The 18,541-nt window shown below is 40.5% G+C and overlaps 1 protein-coding gene across 1 annotated transcript; it reads right to left on the reverse strand.

The window, feature by feature from the left end:
- Window positions 1–2,842: 2,842 nt before the first annotated feature.
- LOC139160105 (E3 ubiquitin-protein ligase TRIM39-like) lies at window positions 2,843–15,671 on the reverse strand. The gene is made up of 7 exons (XM_070737642.1): window positions 15,032–15,671; window positions 11,231–11,326; window positions 10,465–10,695; window positions 8,408–8,430; window positions 6,489–6,607; window positions 4,985–5,017; window positions 2,843–3,804 (listed from the first exon to the last, which is right to left on the reverse strand). Exons 1-7 carry the CDS (start codon window positions 15,443–15,445, stop codon window positions 3,284–3,286), a joined length of 1,437 nt encoding a protein of 478 aa, XP_070593743.1. The 5' UTR covers window positions 15,446–15,671; the 3' UTR covers window positions 2,843–3,283.
- Between the last annotated feature and the right edge of the window lie 2,870 nt (window positions 15,672–18,541).

The raw sequence follows: 18,541 nt of genomic DNA on the forward strand, positions 1-18,541 counted from the left end.
ATTAATATGTAAGCCTGATCATTTCAGCACAGTCCATTACAGTATTCCCTCGATTTTCGCGGGTTCGAACTTCACGAAAAGTCTATACCACGGTTTTTCAAAAATATTAATTAAAAAATACTTTGCGTTTCCCCCCCCTATACCATGGTTTTTCCCGCCCGATAATGTCATATCACCTTTAATAAATCATTTCATCCACCTTTAATAAATATTTTTTTAAATAAACTTTAATAAATAAACATGGTGAGTAATAATCTAAATGGTTGCTAAGGGAATGGGAAATTGTAATTTAGGGGTTTAAAGTGTTAAGGGAAAGCTTCATAGCCAAAAATAGTGTATTTACTTCCGCATCTCTACTTTGCGGAAATTCGACTTTCGCGGGCGGTCTCGGAACGCATCCCTCGCGAAAATCGAGGGAACACTGTACTTCATTAATTATCATGTTATCTGATGGGAGATTTTTGTCTTTCCAATTTTGGCCATATGCCAATCTTGCGGCAGTTAGTATATGAATAATTAGATAATAATTTGGTTTAGTATATTGTCCTCTCATAATTCCTAATAAATAGGTCTCAAGTCTTATTTCAGTGTCACATTGGGTCATTTCTTTTAGCCAAGTATTAATTTTTATCCAACTACAGTATTTTGTGCCATTTGTCATGACCACCATATATGGTAGTATATTCGGTGTTCTTTTTTACATTTCCAAAATAGGGGACCTATGTTGGGATAAATTTTGGTGAGTCTGGCGGGAGTGAAATGCCATTGATAAAACATCTTATATAGATTTTCCTTGTAAGGAACCAATAGTGTTAATTTATAGTTTTCTTTCCAGAGTTTGTCCCAGTCGTCTAAATGTATCAAGTATCCAAAGTTTTTCATCCAGAAAGCATGTTAACTGTTCCTTCTATATTATCATATTGTATTAATTGTACATTACATCTGCCTCAGATTGCTTGACCCCTGGTGGCCACCTGGAGGAATCTCCCTCCACTTCTCTTGGTCAAGGTTCAGGAGTGGCTTGCCATTGCCCGCTTCCTAGGGCTGAGTGAGAGTGACTGGTCCAAGGTTGCCCAGCAGCCTTTGTGCCAAAGGCAGGATTAGAACTCATGGCTTCTAGCTTGATTTCTTAACTACCACACTAGATTGGCTTCTTTTACAGCTACTCAATATAAGGCAGAGTGGGGCTTAAAGCAAGAAGGAAAAAGGATGTTCTCTGGCATCTTGTCAACTTTTTTTTTTTTTTAAAAATAGTTTTTATTGGTTTTATAGGTTTACATAGCCTGACATCTTATCGGGATTAACACATTTAGAATAGGGCATGATGATTCCGCAGGACATGCAGCGTTAAGGTTAGATTAGGGCATGATGATTTAGCTGGGTATACAGCATGTTTCTCTGGAGTTGATCCTAGTGAGCCAGTGGGGGGATTTTTCTTTTCTTATTCACTGCCTCATTTTATTTTATTTTTATTTATTATTTTTTTACAGTATTTATAGACATATGACTTGGAGAAGGTTGGAGGTAAAAAGGAGTTTAAGGCTAAAAGTTAAGGTTTCATGAATGCATTGGTTCTGTATGAAGGTAGGAGATGAAGTATAAGAAGAGGAGGTTATTTTTCCATTTCTTCTCTTGTGTTTTTCTCTTTCTTTTCTCTTTTTCCCTTGCTTTTCTTCTATTCCTTTTTTAATGCTTGTTTTCCTTTCTTTTTAAACACTTCTTTCTCTTTACTTTATTTTTCAGCTTTTACTCTTAAATTTTATTTCCTTTTTGTTAGTTAGTTGTTATTTGTTTATAATTTTTTTATATAATGGAATATTATTAGGTTTTGTAATTCTGCAATTAGGCTAATTGGGTGTTTTTAGGAGTTGCTATTTGTTGGTTCCTTTTTTTGACGGGTTCTCTCTCCTCGAGTTTGTCACCTGTAGTTTTTTTGGTTGATGTTCTTTTTTTCTTTAGAAGTTTCTTATTAATGGGCGATTATCATTTAAAAAGGTTATTAATTACATATGAAAATTGATATAGAAGACATATGGAGAAATTTGAATTTTATAGCCTAATCAACTTGAGACATTTTAAATCTAGAACAGCTTAAAAGAGGTTTTAGCTAACAATATTTTTGTACAATATAAGAAATTGAGTAACTAATTTTTATCCAGATGTTAAAAGTCAAGGAGGCAGCATTGATGTTTGCATAAATACAATTTGTAAAAGTGAACTATTGTAAAGCAACTTGATGTTTTTGGTGTTTTTTAACTGTACTGTGAATGGAGAGGGGAAAAAAAAATATTGGATAAATGTATCGAGTATCCAAAATTTTTCATCTAGGCAAGCACGCTGTCTTTAACTGTTCCTTCTAAATTATCATATTGTATTAAGTAATTGTACATTACATCTCCCTCAGATTTTTTTACCCCTGGTGGCCACCTGGAGGAATCTCCCTCCACTTCTCTTGGATTGATTTCTTAACAACCCCAATAGATTGGCTTCTTTTGCAGCTACTCAATATAAGGAAGAGTGGCTTAAAGCAAGGAAAAAGAGTGTTATCTGGCATCTTGTCAAGTACTCTAATGTATTTATTTCATAATGAATTTCATTTTTACAATTCCATTAACAATTCTACTTGAATTTTGGCTTGACCAGGTGAAATATTTAGTTCATATAGCACTCACATCTCCTATGTTTATAACAGATGGTATGTTTTCTTTTTGTCTTCTGTGTGTGTTCGCTTTCTATGTACGTACAGTATTACAGTGAATAATCACTGATTTGTTTGATTTCACAAAACATAAAAGTAAGAATGCCACTCTAAAGTAGAAATAAAATCTCATATTGGCAAAAATGAGATAGAAATACATTTATTGACATAAAATTGCAAAGGAATGAACTATAAGCCATGAGACAACCATAAAATTACAATAACTGATTGCAACTAAACATTATACAAACAAGCAAGGTACATAAATGTGATGGATATCTAAAGTCCATGATTTATGGGTTTGGCTGTAACATGAGCTACCTTTAATACTGATACACCTAAACATACGATATTACATCTTATCAAGCTTATAGTGCACACCCCACTTTCTTAGATTGATTGACTGACCCATTCCTTAAATTTCCAAGGCTACACAACTCCAGGCATTTTGGTATGGCACAGAATAAACAATAAAGGAAGCTGAAGTAGTAAAAAGCTAAGCAACTTCTATGTTAAAGGCTCTTAGAGATCCCTGCTTGGCAAATGGGATTTTCCCAAAGTTTTGCTTATGGAGGTCCCCTTTTATTAGGGGAGGGTCATGCGGGAGTTGATGGTGAAATAGAAACAGGGCCAAAGGGTCTCTCCAACCAAGGAAGGGTCAGAGAATGTATGGAGCTGAGTTAATGTCCTGGAATCAAAAAAATTCAGTTTCCCTTCTTCGCAGTTGAGAGAGACCCGGATCCTCGTGGGCCTCTCAGTCAGGACCAGATCAGACCATTCTGATGGAGACTTGGCCATGTATTTCCCTTCCCATTCCCCAATCTTCCAGCAACTGGTCGGCCGATAATCATTTGTTATATTCTCTGGCTTTTTGGCAACCCCTACACCCCATTCTGTTCCATCTCCTACAATTACCTCCCAGAAGTGTCTCCCAGTTGAGAACGTCTGACAGCCAAGGACATAAGGATTATATTCATATCTTTGGATGTATGTGTAACAAGGAGAATATATTGCAGTACCTATAAGAAATCCTACAATGCTTTTTTGATCTCCGGAGATTTGAAGGCTGTTAGGATCGACTGCACATGGATCCAGAGTTACATTCTCTGTAAGGGGGAAGGGAAGGAAGGATGGAGAAGAAGAAGAGATTCAGTTAGAGACCTTGCGTGTGTCTTCACCTCCAAGAGTTTAGCCCTCTTGTGTGAAGGGAGTTCAGCTTCCAAACACCCCGTCCAGGACTGGAAGACTCATTGTTTTCTTTAAACATGACCTAGGCTTGGCCTTCTTAAGAGTTCTCCAACTCTGACAATCGTAAGACTTGTGGACTTCAACTCCCAGAATTCCCTGATAGGGCTGCCAGTGTCCAGGGACCCTGTGTTCCCCGTTTTTCCCAATCACTCAGACTCTCCCCCTCTCTCAGTCCCATCCTGTTACTTGCCAGCCTGTTTCATCCCTCTGACATCTGGCTTTCTCATTCCATTCACTTAGGTTGCCTTGGCCACCTGCCACTCAGCTGCAAGCCCTCAGGATCCCTGAATTATTTGTCCTGCTCTTGGCTCCAAGGCTCAGTTGTTCATCTCTTGGCTCCACTGGTCAATTCCTTTAGTCTCTAGTCTCCTATGTGGTCACCACTCTGCTGATTGACCATCAGGTTAGCAATGCTGGGTAGGGAATTTAGGGAACTGAAGCCCACATGTTTTACAATGGTCAAGGTTGAAGACTTATGGCCAAGTCCTTCAAACCCTTCATAGTGCTCCACCTCTTCGAGCTTCCCGGCACAATTCTCTTCAGCTTCCATCTTGCAGATGAGATTAATGGGATTGGGAGTGAAGAGTGGTTGGCTTTGCCTTCACTAATTTGGTGAGACAGCCACTGCAGTTTCCATTGCTTTGACCACTTATCTAGTAAAGCTAAATCATTTGCCATATTAGATGCCTCCAGGACTTCAATTTTCTAGATTATGTATAGAACAGAGCAGAACGTAGCAGAGTGGAGTAAAGCTGAGTGGCTTAGTGTGGAGTAGAGAAGTAGGAATAGGACACAACAGGACAATAGCTTTATTTGGCCAAGTGTGATCAGACACACAAGGAATTTGTTGCATTTGTATATATAAATGGCAAGTAATCATTCATAAATTATAAAACCATTAGAGTTTACTGGATCATAGTCTTTAGGGTATCTAACTCTGTATTTTTCAATTTTGTTAATTATCATATTTCTCTTAAAGTTACTGGCATCAGAACTTAAAATAGCAAGCAACTAAGATTCTTATATTCTTATATTTACCTTCCTGTAGTTGAAGTACACTTTCCAGAGTATCTGGGGAAGAAGAGGGAGGGATTCAGCATCTCATCACTAGAATTCAAGCAACAGAAGGGCCTCCCTACAGATGTCCTGGTTTGCTTTCCTTGGACTCAAATCAGGAAATAAGGAATATGGAAAACCAGAAGCCAGAATGTCATTGGTGGCTATATATATTCCATCAGGTATAAATATATTCTACTATATATTCCATATGCAGGAAGTTCTCAACTTGCAACTATTTGTGTAGCAAAGTTATCTTGGGGAGCTTCTGACAAGCAAAGTCAATGGGGGAAGCCAGATTCATTTATCAACCACAATTCACTTAACTTCCAGGATTTTCTGAATAACTCTGGCTGTTGTGGTTAGCTCTGGCCCAGCTCCTGCCCCAAGGACTGTGGATGTGGGCTGCAGGCCTGTTTTGCCCTCGGTGGAATCTGCTGATGAAGGCTCCTCTGACCAAGAAGACATGAGTGACAGGGAGGAGGAGAGTCTGGCAGACAGCTCAGAAGGAGATCAATTATCTAGCTCCTCCTTGGATTCAGAACAAGAGTTAATGATACAACCACGCATGCGGAGAGCTATGCATAGGCAACAACAACTGAGAGATTATTATCAAAGAAAATAAGGCCACCTGTGGTTGGGTGGGGCTGTGGTCATTAGTGAGGCTGCTATAAATAGCAGCCTGTGGGTTTGGCCATTGTGGAGGATTATCTGATCGTTGTGTTTCATGACTGCTTTAGAATAGAATAGAATAGAATAGAATAGAATTTTTATTGGCCAAGTGTGATTGGACACACAAGGAATTTGTCTTGGTGCATATGCTCTCAACGTACATAAAATAAAATATACATTTGTCAAGAATCATGTGATACAACACTTAATGATTGTCATAGGGGTCAAATAAGCAATGAAGAAGCAATATTAATAAAAATCTTAGGATATACGCAACATTTTTGTGCGCTGATTTTCCCCCGCTTTGAAACTAAACCAGAGCAAAGTGTGTTTTTTACTTTGTGAAAGAAGAAGGACTGTGAATTGCCTGACAGCTGCAAGCTAAGTATCACAGAACTGATAAGGGACTTGTACAAATTAACAGTTTGTTTGGAGACCAGTGCTCTTTGCTATACCAAAAGAGGGCTTTAGTGAATTTTCCTTTTATTAAGTGAATTTTCCTTATAAAGAACATTGTTTTGAATTTTCAAACGTCTGTGGGTCTGAAATTTGTACCTGTGAACTTTTGGGAGGAGTCTACCAGAGAGCCCGACAGAACACTGGCAAGAGTTCATAAAATGGGGCACTGCTCACTTAGTAACAGACTTGCTTAGCAACATAAATTTTCAGCTCAACTTAGGTCGTAAGTCAAGAACTACCTGTATATATTCCATTATACTTAGTAATAAGTATATTTTACAATCAGACTGAGCCAGAATCTCTCTTGGATGCTCAAAATGTCATCCAGGGTAAAAAACCAGGGGCTCTTTTTTACCTCTCAATTTTTTATTGGCCCTTTTCAGAAGCGCAGGGACATCATTGTAATCCCAGATTGCCCTCTTCGGCTCTAGAAATAAATCCACTGGATTCTCATACGTTTTCTTATCCTGGTACCTGGCAAGTCAAAATAACAGAATAAGAGTGAGAAGGTCATCTAGTCCATCCCCCACCACACCGCCACCCAAGCAGAAGACCTTACACCAGTGATGGTGAACCTTCTTTGCCTCTGGTGCCAAAAAAGTGTGGCTGCGTGTGATTGCCTGCGCACACATGCCCACATACACAATGCAATGCCCCCCCAATGCATGGACACAACCCCCACACTGCCTCCTGCACACGCACACAACATCGTTCATGCACACAGGACACACTGAAGTCTCCGGACTTCCAGTTGGCCTGTTTTTTGCTGTCCCCAGAGTTCAGGACTTCCTGAAGCCTGGAGAGAGCAAAAACCGCCAAAAAGGCCGGAAATCTGCTGACCAGCATGCACCTGCAAGCTGGAGCTGACATAGTGACTCATGACTTTGGCTAGCTATTCAAATATGGGCACTATGGCAACTCAGTGGATCCCGATCCAGAACTGCACTCATCCACCTTCATCAAGTTAAACGAGAGATCCAGCAACAGCAACTAGGTTTCAGTTATGGGCTCCCTACACTGGAACATTCTTGTGAATCTCTTGGCCAAAGAAATGGATTGTGTCTTACCAAATGACTGATGACCAATGACTAATATAGGTGTCATATGCAATTAGACAATGGATATAATGTTCAAACTGATATTGATAGATTAATAACAATAATAATAATTTATTAGATTTGTATGCCGCCCCTCTCCGAAGACTCGGGGCGGCTCATGACAATAATAAAAGGCAATATAACAATAGGACAAATCTAATATTAAAAAGAGATATATAAAAAACCCCAACAATTAAAACCATACAGCACATACATACCAAACATAAAATATAAAAGCCTGGGCGAGATGTCTTAGTTCCCCCATGCCTGGCGATATAGGTGGGTCTTGAGTAATTTGCGAAAGACATGGAGTCTAATCTCCGGGGAGGAGTTGATTCCAGAGGGCCGAGGCCGCCACAGAGAAGGCTCTTCCCCTGGAGCCTGCCAAACAACATTGTTTGGTCGACGGGACCCGGAGAAGACCAACTCTGTGGGACCTTATTGGCCGCTGAGATTTGTGCGGTAAAAGGCGGTTCCGAAGGTATTCTGGTCCAATGCCATGTAGGGCTTTAAAGATCATTACCAACACTTTGAATTGTGACCGGAAACTGATCGGCAGCCAGTGCAGGCCAGAGAGTGTTGTAGAAACATGGGCGAATCTGGGAAGTCCCACGATAGCTCTCCCGGCCACATTCTGCACAATCTGAATAATCTTAAGATAATGCAATGAAATCACACTTACACGTAACCTTCAATTTCTGACTAATTGTTAGTAACTAGTTACAATGGTTGTCAAAAAAAAATGACTTACAACATTTTTCCACTTAACATCTATCACAGTGTCTCTGTAATCATGATTTGTTTGCGTGGCAACCAGCATGTATTTATGATACTTACATTGCTTGGAAAAGCTTAGACTCAATAGGTGGATAAAATGGCAGAATTCTGTCTAAACACCTGACTGACTGTGAAACCAACCAACTGTGAAATCAACTGTAATAATTTAATAAAAATAAATTCTAAGAATAAATAAATATTAAAAATTTATCATATCAAATATTGTTAATTATATTGTGTTGATGTTATCTGAGGAAATGTCTAAAAAGCCCTGAAATACAGTATGTTGTCTTTACATTACAATACAAACTAAATACAAACAGAAGTTCACAAAATAGGAAAACTGCTGGAGGATCTGCTAAGGATCTGAGACGGTAAAGAAAAGGGTGGATTTGCTTACTTTTTCAAGATGCTTCCAATGTCCTAAAAAATAAAGAGAGAAAGCACTGAAAAGAGCAACTCCCTATGCAGAAAATTAAATTCTTACATTCAGAAAATAAATGAGTACAGTGGTACCTCTACTTATAAACTTAATTTGTTCTGTGACCAGGTTTTTAAGTAGAAAAGTTTGCAAGAAGAAGCATTTTTTTCCATAGGAATCAATGTAAAAGCAAATGATGCATGCAATTGGGGAAACCACAGGGAGGGTGGAGTCCGTTTCCTGCCAGGAGATTCCTAGAAAGGCCCCACAGAAGCTTCTCCCTGCCTTTTCTGGTTAGTTTCGGAGGTTCGGGTTTGTAATTCGAAAATGGTTCTTGAGAAGAGGCAAAAAAAATCTTGAACACCTGTTTCTTATCTAGAAAAGTTCGTAAGTAGAGGCGTTCTTAGGTGCGGTACCAGTGTAATTTTAATTTTAAAAATCTCATTGTTCTTTTCCCCCCAGCTGTTCAACTTATTTTAGAGAAGTATTGTTTTTACCTTTTTGCTTAAGAAAAATTATACGCTGGTTGAGTCCAGCACAATTACAGATATGTATGTATAAACATAATAGCAAAAACAAAAGACCATTTGAGAAACAAAATAGTGCATCAACAGGATAGAAAAATCCCCTGCATTTATGCTTCCAGAATCAAAGCAATTTGGAAAGTCCAAGCGGTTATAATACTTTGCATAAGGTGATCAGTATTGTGTTTCTCCTTGCCCTGGAAATTAAGGGGAGGGGGAGATCCTACAAATAACACCCACAACCACATCCCCTAATAGGGGATAAGAACCTCAAATTATGAAGAATATAGAGATGGTGACCAGAACTTTGAATTAATTCTTGCTTTTCCCATGACGTGCTTTTTCTGAATTACATTATGTATGTATCCCTAATTTAATCCATTACAGGTAGTTCTTGACTAAATAGTTCATTTAGTGACCATTCTTTTCCATAGAAAGAAAAAAAGATTACTAAATCAGGAGTTCAAAAAAAGATTTTGAACTTGGTTGAGTGCAGCCAGAAATCTACATGCAGACATAGATAGATATATCAATCTCCACAAGAGAAGAATAGATGGAAAAAGTGATGGAACTAGAAAAAAATTGACTGCTTTAATTAGATATTACCCAATGTTTCTACTTGGAAGTTGGGTCTAAACTTTGTGCTCAAGTTACAAAACAATGAATTCTTAATGCTTGATTTTGCTTATTAGACTAATCTGTTTTTCTTGTTTTGTTTAGTAGACTGATCTGTTTTTCTTGGCTAATAATTGCTAAATATTCAAAAATAAAAGTTGTGGCTTCAATATTATTTTGTATTTTACTGTACGGAAAAAAGTTGCAAGACAATGTGTTTTTTCCCTTTTCCCTTTATCCTACACTTCTTTCCCATTCTTATCTTTCTCTACAGGTATTTCCCCATTTTCTTTATTTCCATTTGCGCTTTTCACTGTTATAATTTTAATTAAATTTATGAAAAAGAAAAAAAAGGAAAGAGTCAAAAAGTGTATTCTGTGGAGGGGCTAAAGAAGGCTATTCCATTTCATCATTGATACAAGATCATACAAAAAAAATGCTGAGACAGAGAGGAGCAATAAAGATGATAATGATTCTGGAGGCCAAACTGTACAATGAATGGCTGAAGGAACAAGGTATGCTCAGCCTAACAAAGAGAAGGCTTAGGGGAGACACAACAGCCATCTTCCAATACTTGAAAGGCTGTGATAAGGAAAAGGGCATCAATTCAGTCTCTAGGACTTGAGGGAAGAACAAGAGGGGAAGAGTAGAAACTCCTCATAAAAAGATCCAACCTAAAACAAGGAATAATTTCCTGAGAATGACAAGTATTTATCAGTGGCGCAGCTTCTCCCACAGAGTTCTGGGTACTGAATCACTGGATAATTCCAATAATAATTTGGACAACCATTTTTTCGGGATGGATAAGGGCTCCTTTCTTGGGCAGAGGATTGGACTAGAGGACCTCCAAGGTCCCTTCTAGCCCTAGTATTCTATGATCTCAACTTCCTGCCTGACCTGTAAGAGTTTGCTGGCTGGCTGCTGAAGCTTCTCTTCTATCTCCTGGATGAGATCGTCAAGAGAGCCGAGTTCCTCCATGTGCTCGGCTAAACCCTTCTCCTTTCTTGCCATAAGATCCTTCTCTGTTTCTTCCATTCTAGTCAATAGGAGCTTCTCCTGTGCTTCTAGCAAGAGTTGTAGCTCTCTGAATTCAGCCATTACATTTTTTTTCACTTCTTTCATCATGTCCTAGAACAAGAGAAAAAGCAAAGGGCATATTTTTATTATCATTTTATTTTTATTGCTATAATAATTAAACAGATTCCTTGAAGAATCTAGAAGTGAGGTGGAAGAATTTCCTAAGAAAAAAAAAACCCTTTTTAATATTTAAAAAAACAGGGCGAAGGAAAATTTCTTTAATAAAAAAGGCTAGAGTTTAAATAATCTCTCATGAAAATTTTCTTGGCAATCAGGGATTCCAAAAAAGGAGACAAAAAAATGTTGAGTTCACAATTTTTTCAATAAGATCGAATATGGCTTGCATTAATTTATTCAGCAAGCCAAACCCATTGTATAAAACGCAGTACACTTAATCCAACTATGACTCATTCATCCCGTGGTGACATCTCAGTCCCCAGCTTAAGTTCTCTGCCCTAATATAGTCTTTAACTTAAATTTCATTTAAATCAGAACTTGTACTTACAGGCTGTCTATTATTAAAGATGGCGGAGGGGGTCTCCTTCCTATTAGCTCAGAAAATCGTCACCGTTGGATCAATACTTACAAGCATTTCCTGCACTGTTTGCTCTGTGTCTCTTTTGTATGTAGATATTTTTTCTTTCTGCTCCTTCTGAACCTTCAGGCAATCCTCAGCATTGATCTGAAGAGAAAGTACAAGTTTTGAGTTTCTTTTCCGTAAAGAATTACATTGGAGGGAAACTCCAGTTAGAAGATATAGTACACTGCTCAAAAAAATAAAGGGAACACTCAAAGAACACATCCTAGATCTGAATGAATGAAATATTCTCAATGAATACTTTGTTCGGTACAAAGTTGAATCTGCTGACAGGTGAAATTTATTGTCAATCAGTGTTGCTTCCTAAGTGGACAGTCTGATTTCACAGAAGTTTGATTTACTTGGAATTATATTGTGTTGTTTAAGTGTTCCTTTTATTTTGAGCAGTATTTATTTCAGTCTTCATAAATACATGGCAGTTGCCAAGCATCCAAATTTCGATCATGTGACCATGGAATTCCTGCAATGATCACAAGGGTGAAAAACTTTACATCACTTTAAAAAAATTATTATATTATTTACATTAAAAACAAAACAAAAAATACAATAATAAATTAAACAAACACTTTAACGACTTATACAGTGTAACCCATACAGCAATTCATATCAACGATTTACATTTATACAATTTGTATAGTTTACACATTCCTCTATTTTTTCCCTAATAGTATATTTTCTTTACAACTCAGTCACAACAAATATAGTCTCATTAACAGTCCTATATATATTGTTTATTTGTTATTGTTATTATTTTCCCTCCTTTCCAACCAATCGTAAAACAAAGTCTAAATTTCATAATACTCCGAGTCCTCCTTATCTTTCATTTCGTTTATTGTCATTCTAATTTCAAATGGTTTTAAGTTTTTAGTGTAATGGCACTAAAGTGAGCTGCCTGAGTCTCCTGGTTGCAGTCATCCCAGAAGCATCAGTGAGAAATGAAACTTTGGGCTGATCAGCAGGAGTGCTTTTTGGAGTCTGCACTCAAGGTTTTGGAGGACTGACAATTTCACTCTAGAGCAAATGTGGAAATGGAGCTGGCACAGGTAACTTATTTCTCCCTATAGACAAATTTATGTTGCTAGGCAAGACTGGGTCACTGCAACCATCATAAATAGATGCCGGTTGCCAAGCATCCCAATTTTGATCAGTGGCCACAGTGTCATAGGTATGAAAATGGACATCGGATACTTTTTTCAATGTTGGAGTAACATTGAACAGTCACTAAACAAATGGTTGTAAATTGAGAACTGTGGTAAATCTGTCTTCAAAAAAATTGCAGGCACAAAGGATAAAGCAGGAGCTGAAGGTTTCAGGTTGGAATTAGAGAAGATTTTTTTTAAAGAAATGGCGGAGGCAGAAAATTGCAGATTAGTAAGACCAGTAAGGAATTCCTGCCTAGCAACAAGAAAATTACAAGAAAATTAGGAGGACTCTGGTTAGAAGGATGCTAGTTAAGGTACATAGACATAAACTTCTAACTTATTATAAATCACACACCCCTTTTGATAAGAAAGCTTATTAGCATAAAATATGCAATTTATGAAGGAGGTTAAAGAAGGTCAGGACAAGAAATATAAAAAACATTTCACTAATGAGTTAGTCAAGGAACCTTAATCTTAACCAGGGCCGCCGATAGACTGGGACTACTGGGAGTTGCGGCCCAGGCCCGGGGAAATTGAATAATGGGGGGGGGGGGGCCCGGTGCTTCTCCTGCTGAGCCCAGTCCTCTCCTGGTGGCTTTCGGCTCCTCCCGCCGAGGAGCTGCAAGGCTGGCCTTGGAACCCCACGCGGCCAGCGTTCCCTCGTGCCCGGCGGGCTCCCCTTTCCTAAACCCCCGCCAGCCCCCTCTTTCCCTTCCCGCCCTGCCCTCCTTCCCCAAGGCGTCCCTTGCCCATCATCCCCTGCCGGGCAATGGGGCAGCAGGACTGCTAGATGGGCAGCTCTTCCGGCGAGGGTAGGCAAGGCGCGCCCTTCTCAGCTCTCGGCCTCTGCCCACGCAGAAAGCATCCTTCCTCGCACCCAGCGCCGGCCATGGGGGCTTCCGCCGCCGCCTTCCCGCAAGGCCCCCCGAGGAGCCGCGTGGGTCTCCAGCCTTCTCCTGGTGAGTCACCACGGCAAGGATGCGGGCGAGGGAGAAAGGGGAACCCGGCGCCTCGGGTGCTTCCCTCTTGCAGTAGACTGGTAGGTGGTTTGTGGGGAGCGGGGGAGGGAATTGTAAAAATCACAATTTCTTTCGTTGCTTTTTCTTTCTTTCTCTATTTCTCTCTTGCTCTTTCATTCTTTTCTTTATCTTGCTTTCTTTCTTTCTCTTGCTTTCTCTCCTTCCTTCCCTCTTTCCATTTCTTTCATTACCCCTCTCTTTTTATTTCTCTTTCATTCTCTTTCTTTCCTCTTTCTTTCGTTTCTTTTTCTTTCTTTCTCTTTCTCTCTTGCTCTTTCATTCTTTTTTTCTTTCTCTTGCTTTCTTTCTCCCTCTTTCTTTCTCTCCTTCCTTCCCTCCTTCCATTTCTTTCATTCCCCCTCTCTTTTTATTTCTCTTTCATTCTTTCTTTTTCTTTCTCTCTTTTACCTTCCCTTCCTCTATTTCTTCTTTTCTTTCTCCTTCCTACCTTCTTCCCTCCCTCCCTTCAGTCCTTCCTCTTACTCTCCCCTTTCATAAGTTTCCTTCCTTCCTTCCTCCGTTCCTGTCCCTTCCCCATTTCTTTCTTTCTTTCCTTCCCTCCCTCCATTTCTTGCTTTCCTTCTCCTTCCTCCCTTCTTTCCTCCCTCACTCCCTTCTTTCACTCCTTCCTCTCTTACTCTCCCCTTTCACACCTTTCCTTGCTTCCTTTGCACCCTTCCTCTGTTCCTGTCCCTTCCCTCTTTCCTTCCTTCCTTCCCACCCTCCGTCCATTCATTCACCCATTCCTCTCTTGATCGCCCCTTTTACCCTTCCTTCCTTCCTAGCTCGCCCTCACCTTTCTTCCCTTCCTTCCAGTTGGGAGTGCCCCCTCAAGACACCCGCCTGACTGCTGGTACCCTGCTTTTTCTCTCCCCTCGTCCTTTCCAGCTCCTTTCCAGTGGCTGCCGGGTGTGAGATCCCCCTCCCCTCTCCCCTCGCTAGAAAGCACATGGTTTTGTCAACAAGGGAGAAATGCCAAGGAGCCATAAATAAGCCACATTCCGCCTGACTGATGCCAGGAGGCTTTTTTTCCTTCTCCGCTCCGGCTTCTTTCTTTCTCCTGGACGAGTCCACACAATCGGCTTAACCCAGTTCCTGAAATAGCCTATGGCAGTGTTTCCCAACCTTGACAATTTGAAGATATCTGGACTTCAACTCCCAGAATTCCCCAGCCAGCATTTGCTGGCTGGGGAATTCTGGGAGTTAAAGTCCAGATATCTTCGAGTTGCCAAGGTTGGGAAACACTGGCCTATGGGACCGCCTCGCGTGGCGTGAAGCGGGAAATGATCTCCGGGGAATGGAGTGGCTTGGCGACTTAAAATAGTTTTAAAATGGCGGGGGGGCAGACACTTAGGCTGTATGGGGCCCCAAAATTCCTGATGGTGGCCCTGATCTTAACTGTATCAAATTTGTCTTTGTATATGGTTGTGATCTTGGCTCCTATAGCTACTGAAGTACTTCAACACAGGTTTCTTGGATCTTCCTTCCAGTCTGCTTCTGAGTGATGGTTCTGCACCAGGATAAATCCACAGACAACAGAGGAAGAAAGTAAATCGGTTCAACGATTGCCAAGAAGGCAAAGGATTCTGGATGCCCCTCCGCAGCGATTCCTCCTGGCTGACTCCTACCTGGTATTCCGGGAAAGCCTCCTCCGCAGGGATTGCCGAGTGGCCCTTGTGCTCTTTGGAGAGCAAGCAGACCAAGCAGATGAGGGTCTCGTCGTCCTTACAAAAGAGCTTGAGGGGCTCCCGGTGCTTCGAGCAGAAGCTCCTTCCCTCCTCACCCCAAGGATCCCCGCATCGCTTGGCCACTTCAGCCACCCGCGCCAGCTGCCTGTTGGGGAGGACGCTGCGCGGCGCGAAGGTCTGTCTGCACTGGGGACAGGAAGCCTCCGATTCCGACGTGCCCCAACTGCGGGTCAAGCAGCCCCGGCAGAAGTTGTGGCCGCACTCCGGGATGAGCACGGGGTCCTGGAAATACTCCAGGCAGATGGAGCAGGTGGTTTCCTCCGCCAAATCCTGCAAGGGCGCCTCGGACGCCATCGCCGTCTCCGGAAGGAAAGAGAAAGTTGTTTTCGCGCCTTTTCCTGCGAATCAGGTGAGCGCCTTTGGGGCTCTGCCCAGGCGTGGAAACCGAAATGAATTGTGGGTCTTGTGTTAGCTTCTCTGACTCCTTAAAGAACAACTGCAGGATTTTAAAAAGGACAAATTGGGGAGGAGCAAAGATTCACGGGACAGATCCCGAAATCGGTTATTATTCGCCCAACCAGCTCGTTAAAGGGGGAAATTGTTTTAAATGCTGGAGAGAAGCAAACTTCCCTGGGACGAACCCCAATCAATTACAGTTGACCCTAGCATCCTGTTAAAGAGGGAGGGGATAAAACTAAGGAGAAGCCAACATTCATGGGGTGCCCCCCGCATTAATTATTGGTCCATAGATTCTGATAAAAGGAGAGGTGGGGAACTATGGTCCCTTGTGGGTTTCAAATACGTGTGTGTGAGTGTGTGCATTATATAAGTTCTGTTTGTTTGTTTGTTTGTTTGTTTGTGTCTATCTTTCTATCTATCTATCTATCTATCTATCTATCTATCTATCTATCTATCTATCTATCTATCTATCTATCTATCTATCTCAGGGTCTCCTGTTTGACCAGAAGGATTAGACTAGAAGACCTTCAATCCTGTTCCCGCTCTATTCTGGTTGGTTGGTCTCAACTCCTGAAAGGGTCACTCTTTTCTACCCTCCAGGCCCCTTCTCTCTCGTCCCCCATGAATTTTTGCTCTACCATGATTCCCTGAAAATAAAACCATATTATATTTTTCTGAACCCTGAAATAATTGCTTGGCATTATTGCCATGCACTCAAAAACCCAATTGGGCTAATTATCAGGGGATGTCTTATTTTGCAGAAAACAGGGAATCTTTCTACGGTATGTATCTATCTATGTATCTATCTATGTATCTATCTATGTATCTATCTATGTATCATCTGAAGGCAGAAGGGAAAGAGGGGACATGATTGAAACATTTAAATATGTTAAAGGATAAAAACAAGGTTCAGGAGGGAAGTGAACACAAGAACAAGGGGGCACAATCTAAGCTCCCCCCAGATATCAGAGTTGCCCCCACCCTCCTTGCCTTTCGCAAGCTCCTTAAAACCCACCTCTGTCATCAGGCATGGGGGAATTGAAATTTCCCTTCCCCCTAGGCTTATAGAATTTATACATGGTATGCTTGTATGTATGAGTGGTTATTTAAATTGGGTTTTTTAAGATTATTTTTAATATTAGATTTGTTTACATTGTCTTTTTATATTGTTGTTAGCAGCCCCATGTCTTCGGAGAGGGGGGGGCATACAAATCTAATAAATACAAATACAAATAGTTGTGGGAAAGATCAGAAATAACATGAGAAAATATTTTATTGAAAGACTGGTTGATGCTTGGAACAAACTTCCAGCACATGTGGTTGGTAAATCCAAAGTAACTGAATTTAAACGTGCCTGGGATAAACATATATCCATCCTAAGATAAAATACAGGAAATACTATAAGGGCAGACTACATGGACCATGAGGTATTTCTCTGCCATCAATCTTCTATGTTTCTGTCTGTTTGTCTATCCTATCTATTTATTGTGTGTCCCACCGGTATTCTTTTCATAAGTAACACAATGTGACAAACATATCAAGTACATCTTCCTCCTCCTATTTTCCCCAGAACAACAATCCTATGAGATGGGTTGGACTGAGATAGAATGATTAGTTCAGTCAGCCATTTGGCTTTCATGGATAAAGCAGGACTTGAACTCAATTCTCCCTCTTTCTAGCCTGGTTCCTTAACTACTCGATCAAACTACATCTGAGGGCACCCATCTCATTATCGAGGCCACTTTTGGGCTGCCTCAGATTGTTGGCCCCTAGTGGCTCCCTGGATGAATTTCCCTGCAGTTTTCTTGGTAAAGATTCAGGAGGGGCTTCCCATTGCCCATTTCCTAGGGCTGACGGTGACTTCATACAATATAAAAAATACATTTTTAAAAAAATAAATTACCTTTTGGGAAAAGACTAGCCAAGCATTCACTGTGTCAGGATCCAGAGTTATGTTTTTCTTGGGGCGAAGAATAGGAAGAAGAAAGTAAAAGGCAAAGGAGAGGAAGCTTGAGGTTGGTAGTATAAAAAGATATAATTTTATACACACAATACTAGTAAAAGAGAAACATTAGGACAGGGGACAAAAGGCACTCTGGTGCACTTATGCATGCCCCTTACTGACCTCTTAGGAATCGGGAGGTCAACCGTAGATAGTGTACGAGTAAAGTTTTGGGGTTTGGGCAATGATACTATAGAGTCAGATAGTGAGTTCCATGCATCAGCTACTTTGTTACTAAAGTCATATTTGAGTTTAGAGCGGTTTATTTTAAGTTTGTATCTGTTCTGTGGTCGTGTGTTGTTGCGGTTGAAGCAGAAGTTGTCATTTACAGGAAGGACATTGTAGCAGATGATTTTATGGGCTATGCTTAGGTCGTGTTTAAGGTTATGTAGTTCTAAGCTTTCTAAACTGTCTCTCATTGCCTACCTCCATGTTCAGGTAAAGAAGCTTTCTCCTTATTCCAGGCAATTGACCTCGAGGCAGCATCTCCAAGTGGTACAACCATTACTTTCGTCTCCCCAATAATTCTCCCCTTCATTCCCTCCCCCCCTTCATGGAAGTCTTTCACCCCATAACAGTGAAGTACAAGTAAGCATAAGAGGGCAGCTGACAGGCTTTGTTAGAATGGTTTGTTAATACAGATCAATTTGCCATCTACATCCTGGGTAAAAATCTGTGAAATAGACAAGGCAAAGGTACAAGGAAAATCCTAATGAGTACCACTTATTTAATGAAAACATCCAGCACGAAGTGTTCCAAGAATGTGAACAGAGAAGATTTTTCTTACTCTTGGATTCAGGAGGGGAAGAAATTGACTAACATTTTTGCTCCTTTTTCTCAGCACCTAGAGAGGATATGAAGATTATTGCTTTATGTTTTTATTCTGTTTATTCTGAACTGGGAAGATCTGGCAGTGCAACAAACCTTCTGTTTGTCTGTCTATCTATGAATGTATTTACTTACTTACTTACTTATTTCAACTTCTATGC

Source organism: Erythrolamprus reginae, chromosome 2, assembly GCF_031021105.1.
Source record: "Erythrolamprus reginae isolate rEryReg1 chromosome 2, rEryReg1.hap1, whole genome shotgun sequence".
NCBI classification, from domain to species: domain Eukaryota; kingdom Metazoa; phylum Chordata; class Lepidosauria; order Squamata; family Dipsadidae; genus Erythrolamprus; species Erythrolamprus reginae.

What these genes read in the sequence shown, in the direction of transcription:
- LOC139160105 (XM_070737642.1), bottom strand. Translation starts at nt 15,445, where the DNA reads ATGGCGTCCGAGGCGCCCTTGCAGGATTTGGCGGAGGAAACCACCTGC. An exon ending in AAACAGTGCAGGAAATGCTT is followed by an intron (nt 10,696 to 11,230) that starts GTAAGTATTGAT and finishes CTCTTGTTCTAG; the next exon opens with GACATGATGAAAGAAGTGAA. An exon ending in TGTACTTCAACTACAGGAAG is followed by an intron (nt 3,805 to 4,984) that starts GTAAATATAAGA and finishes TCCCCCTTACAG; the next exon opens with AGAATGTAACTCTGGATCCA.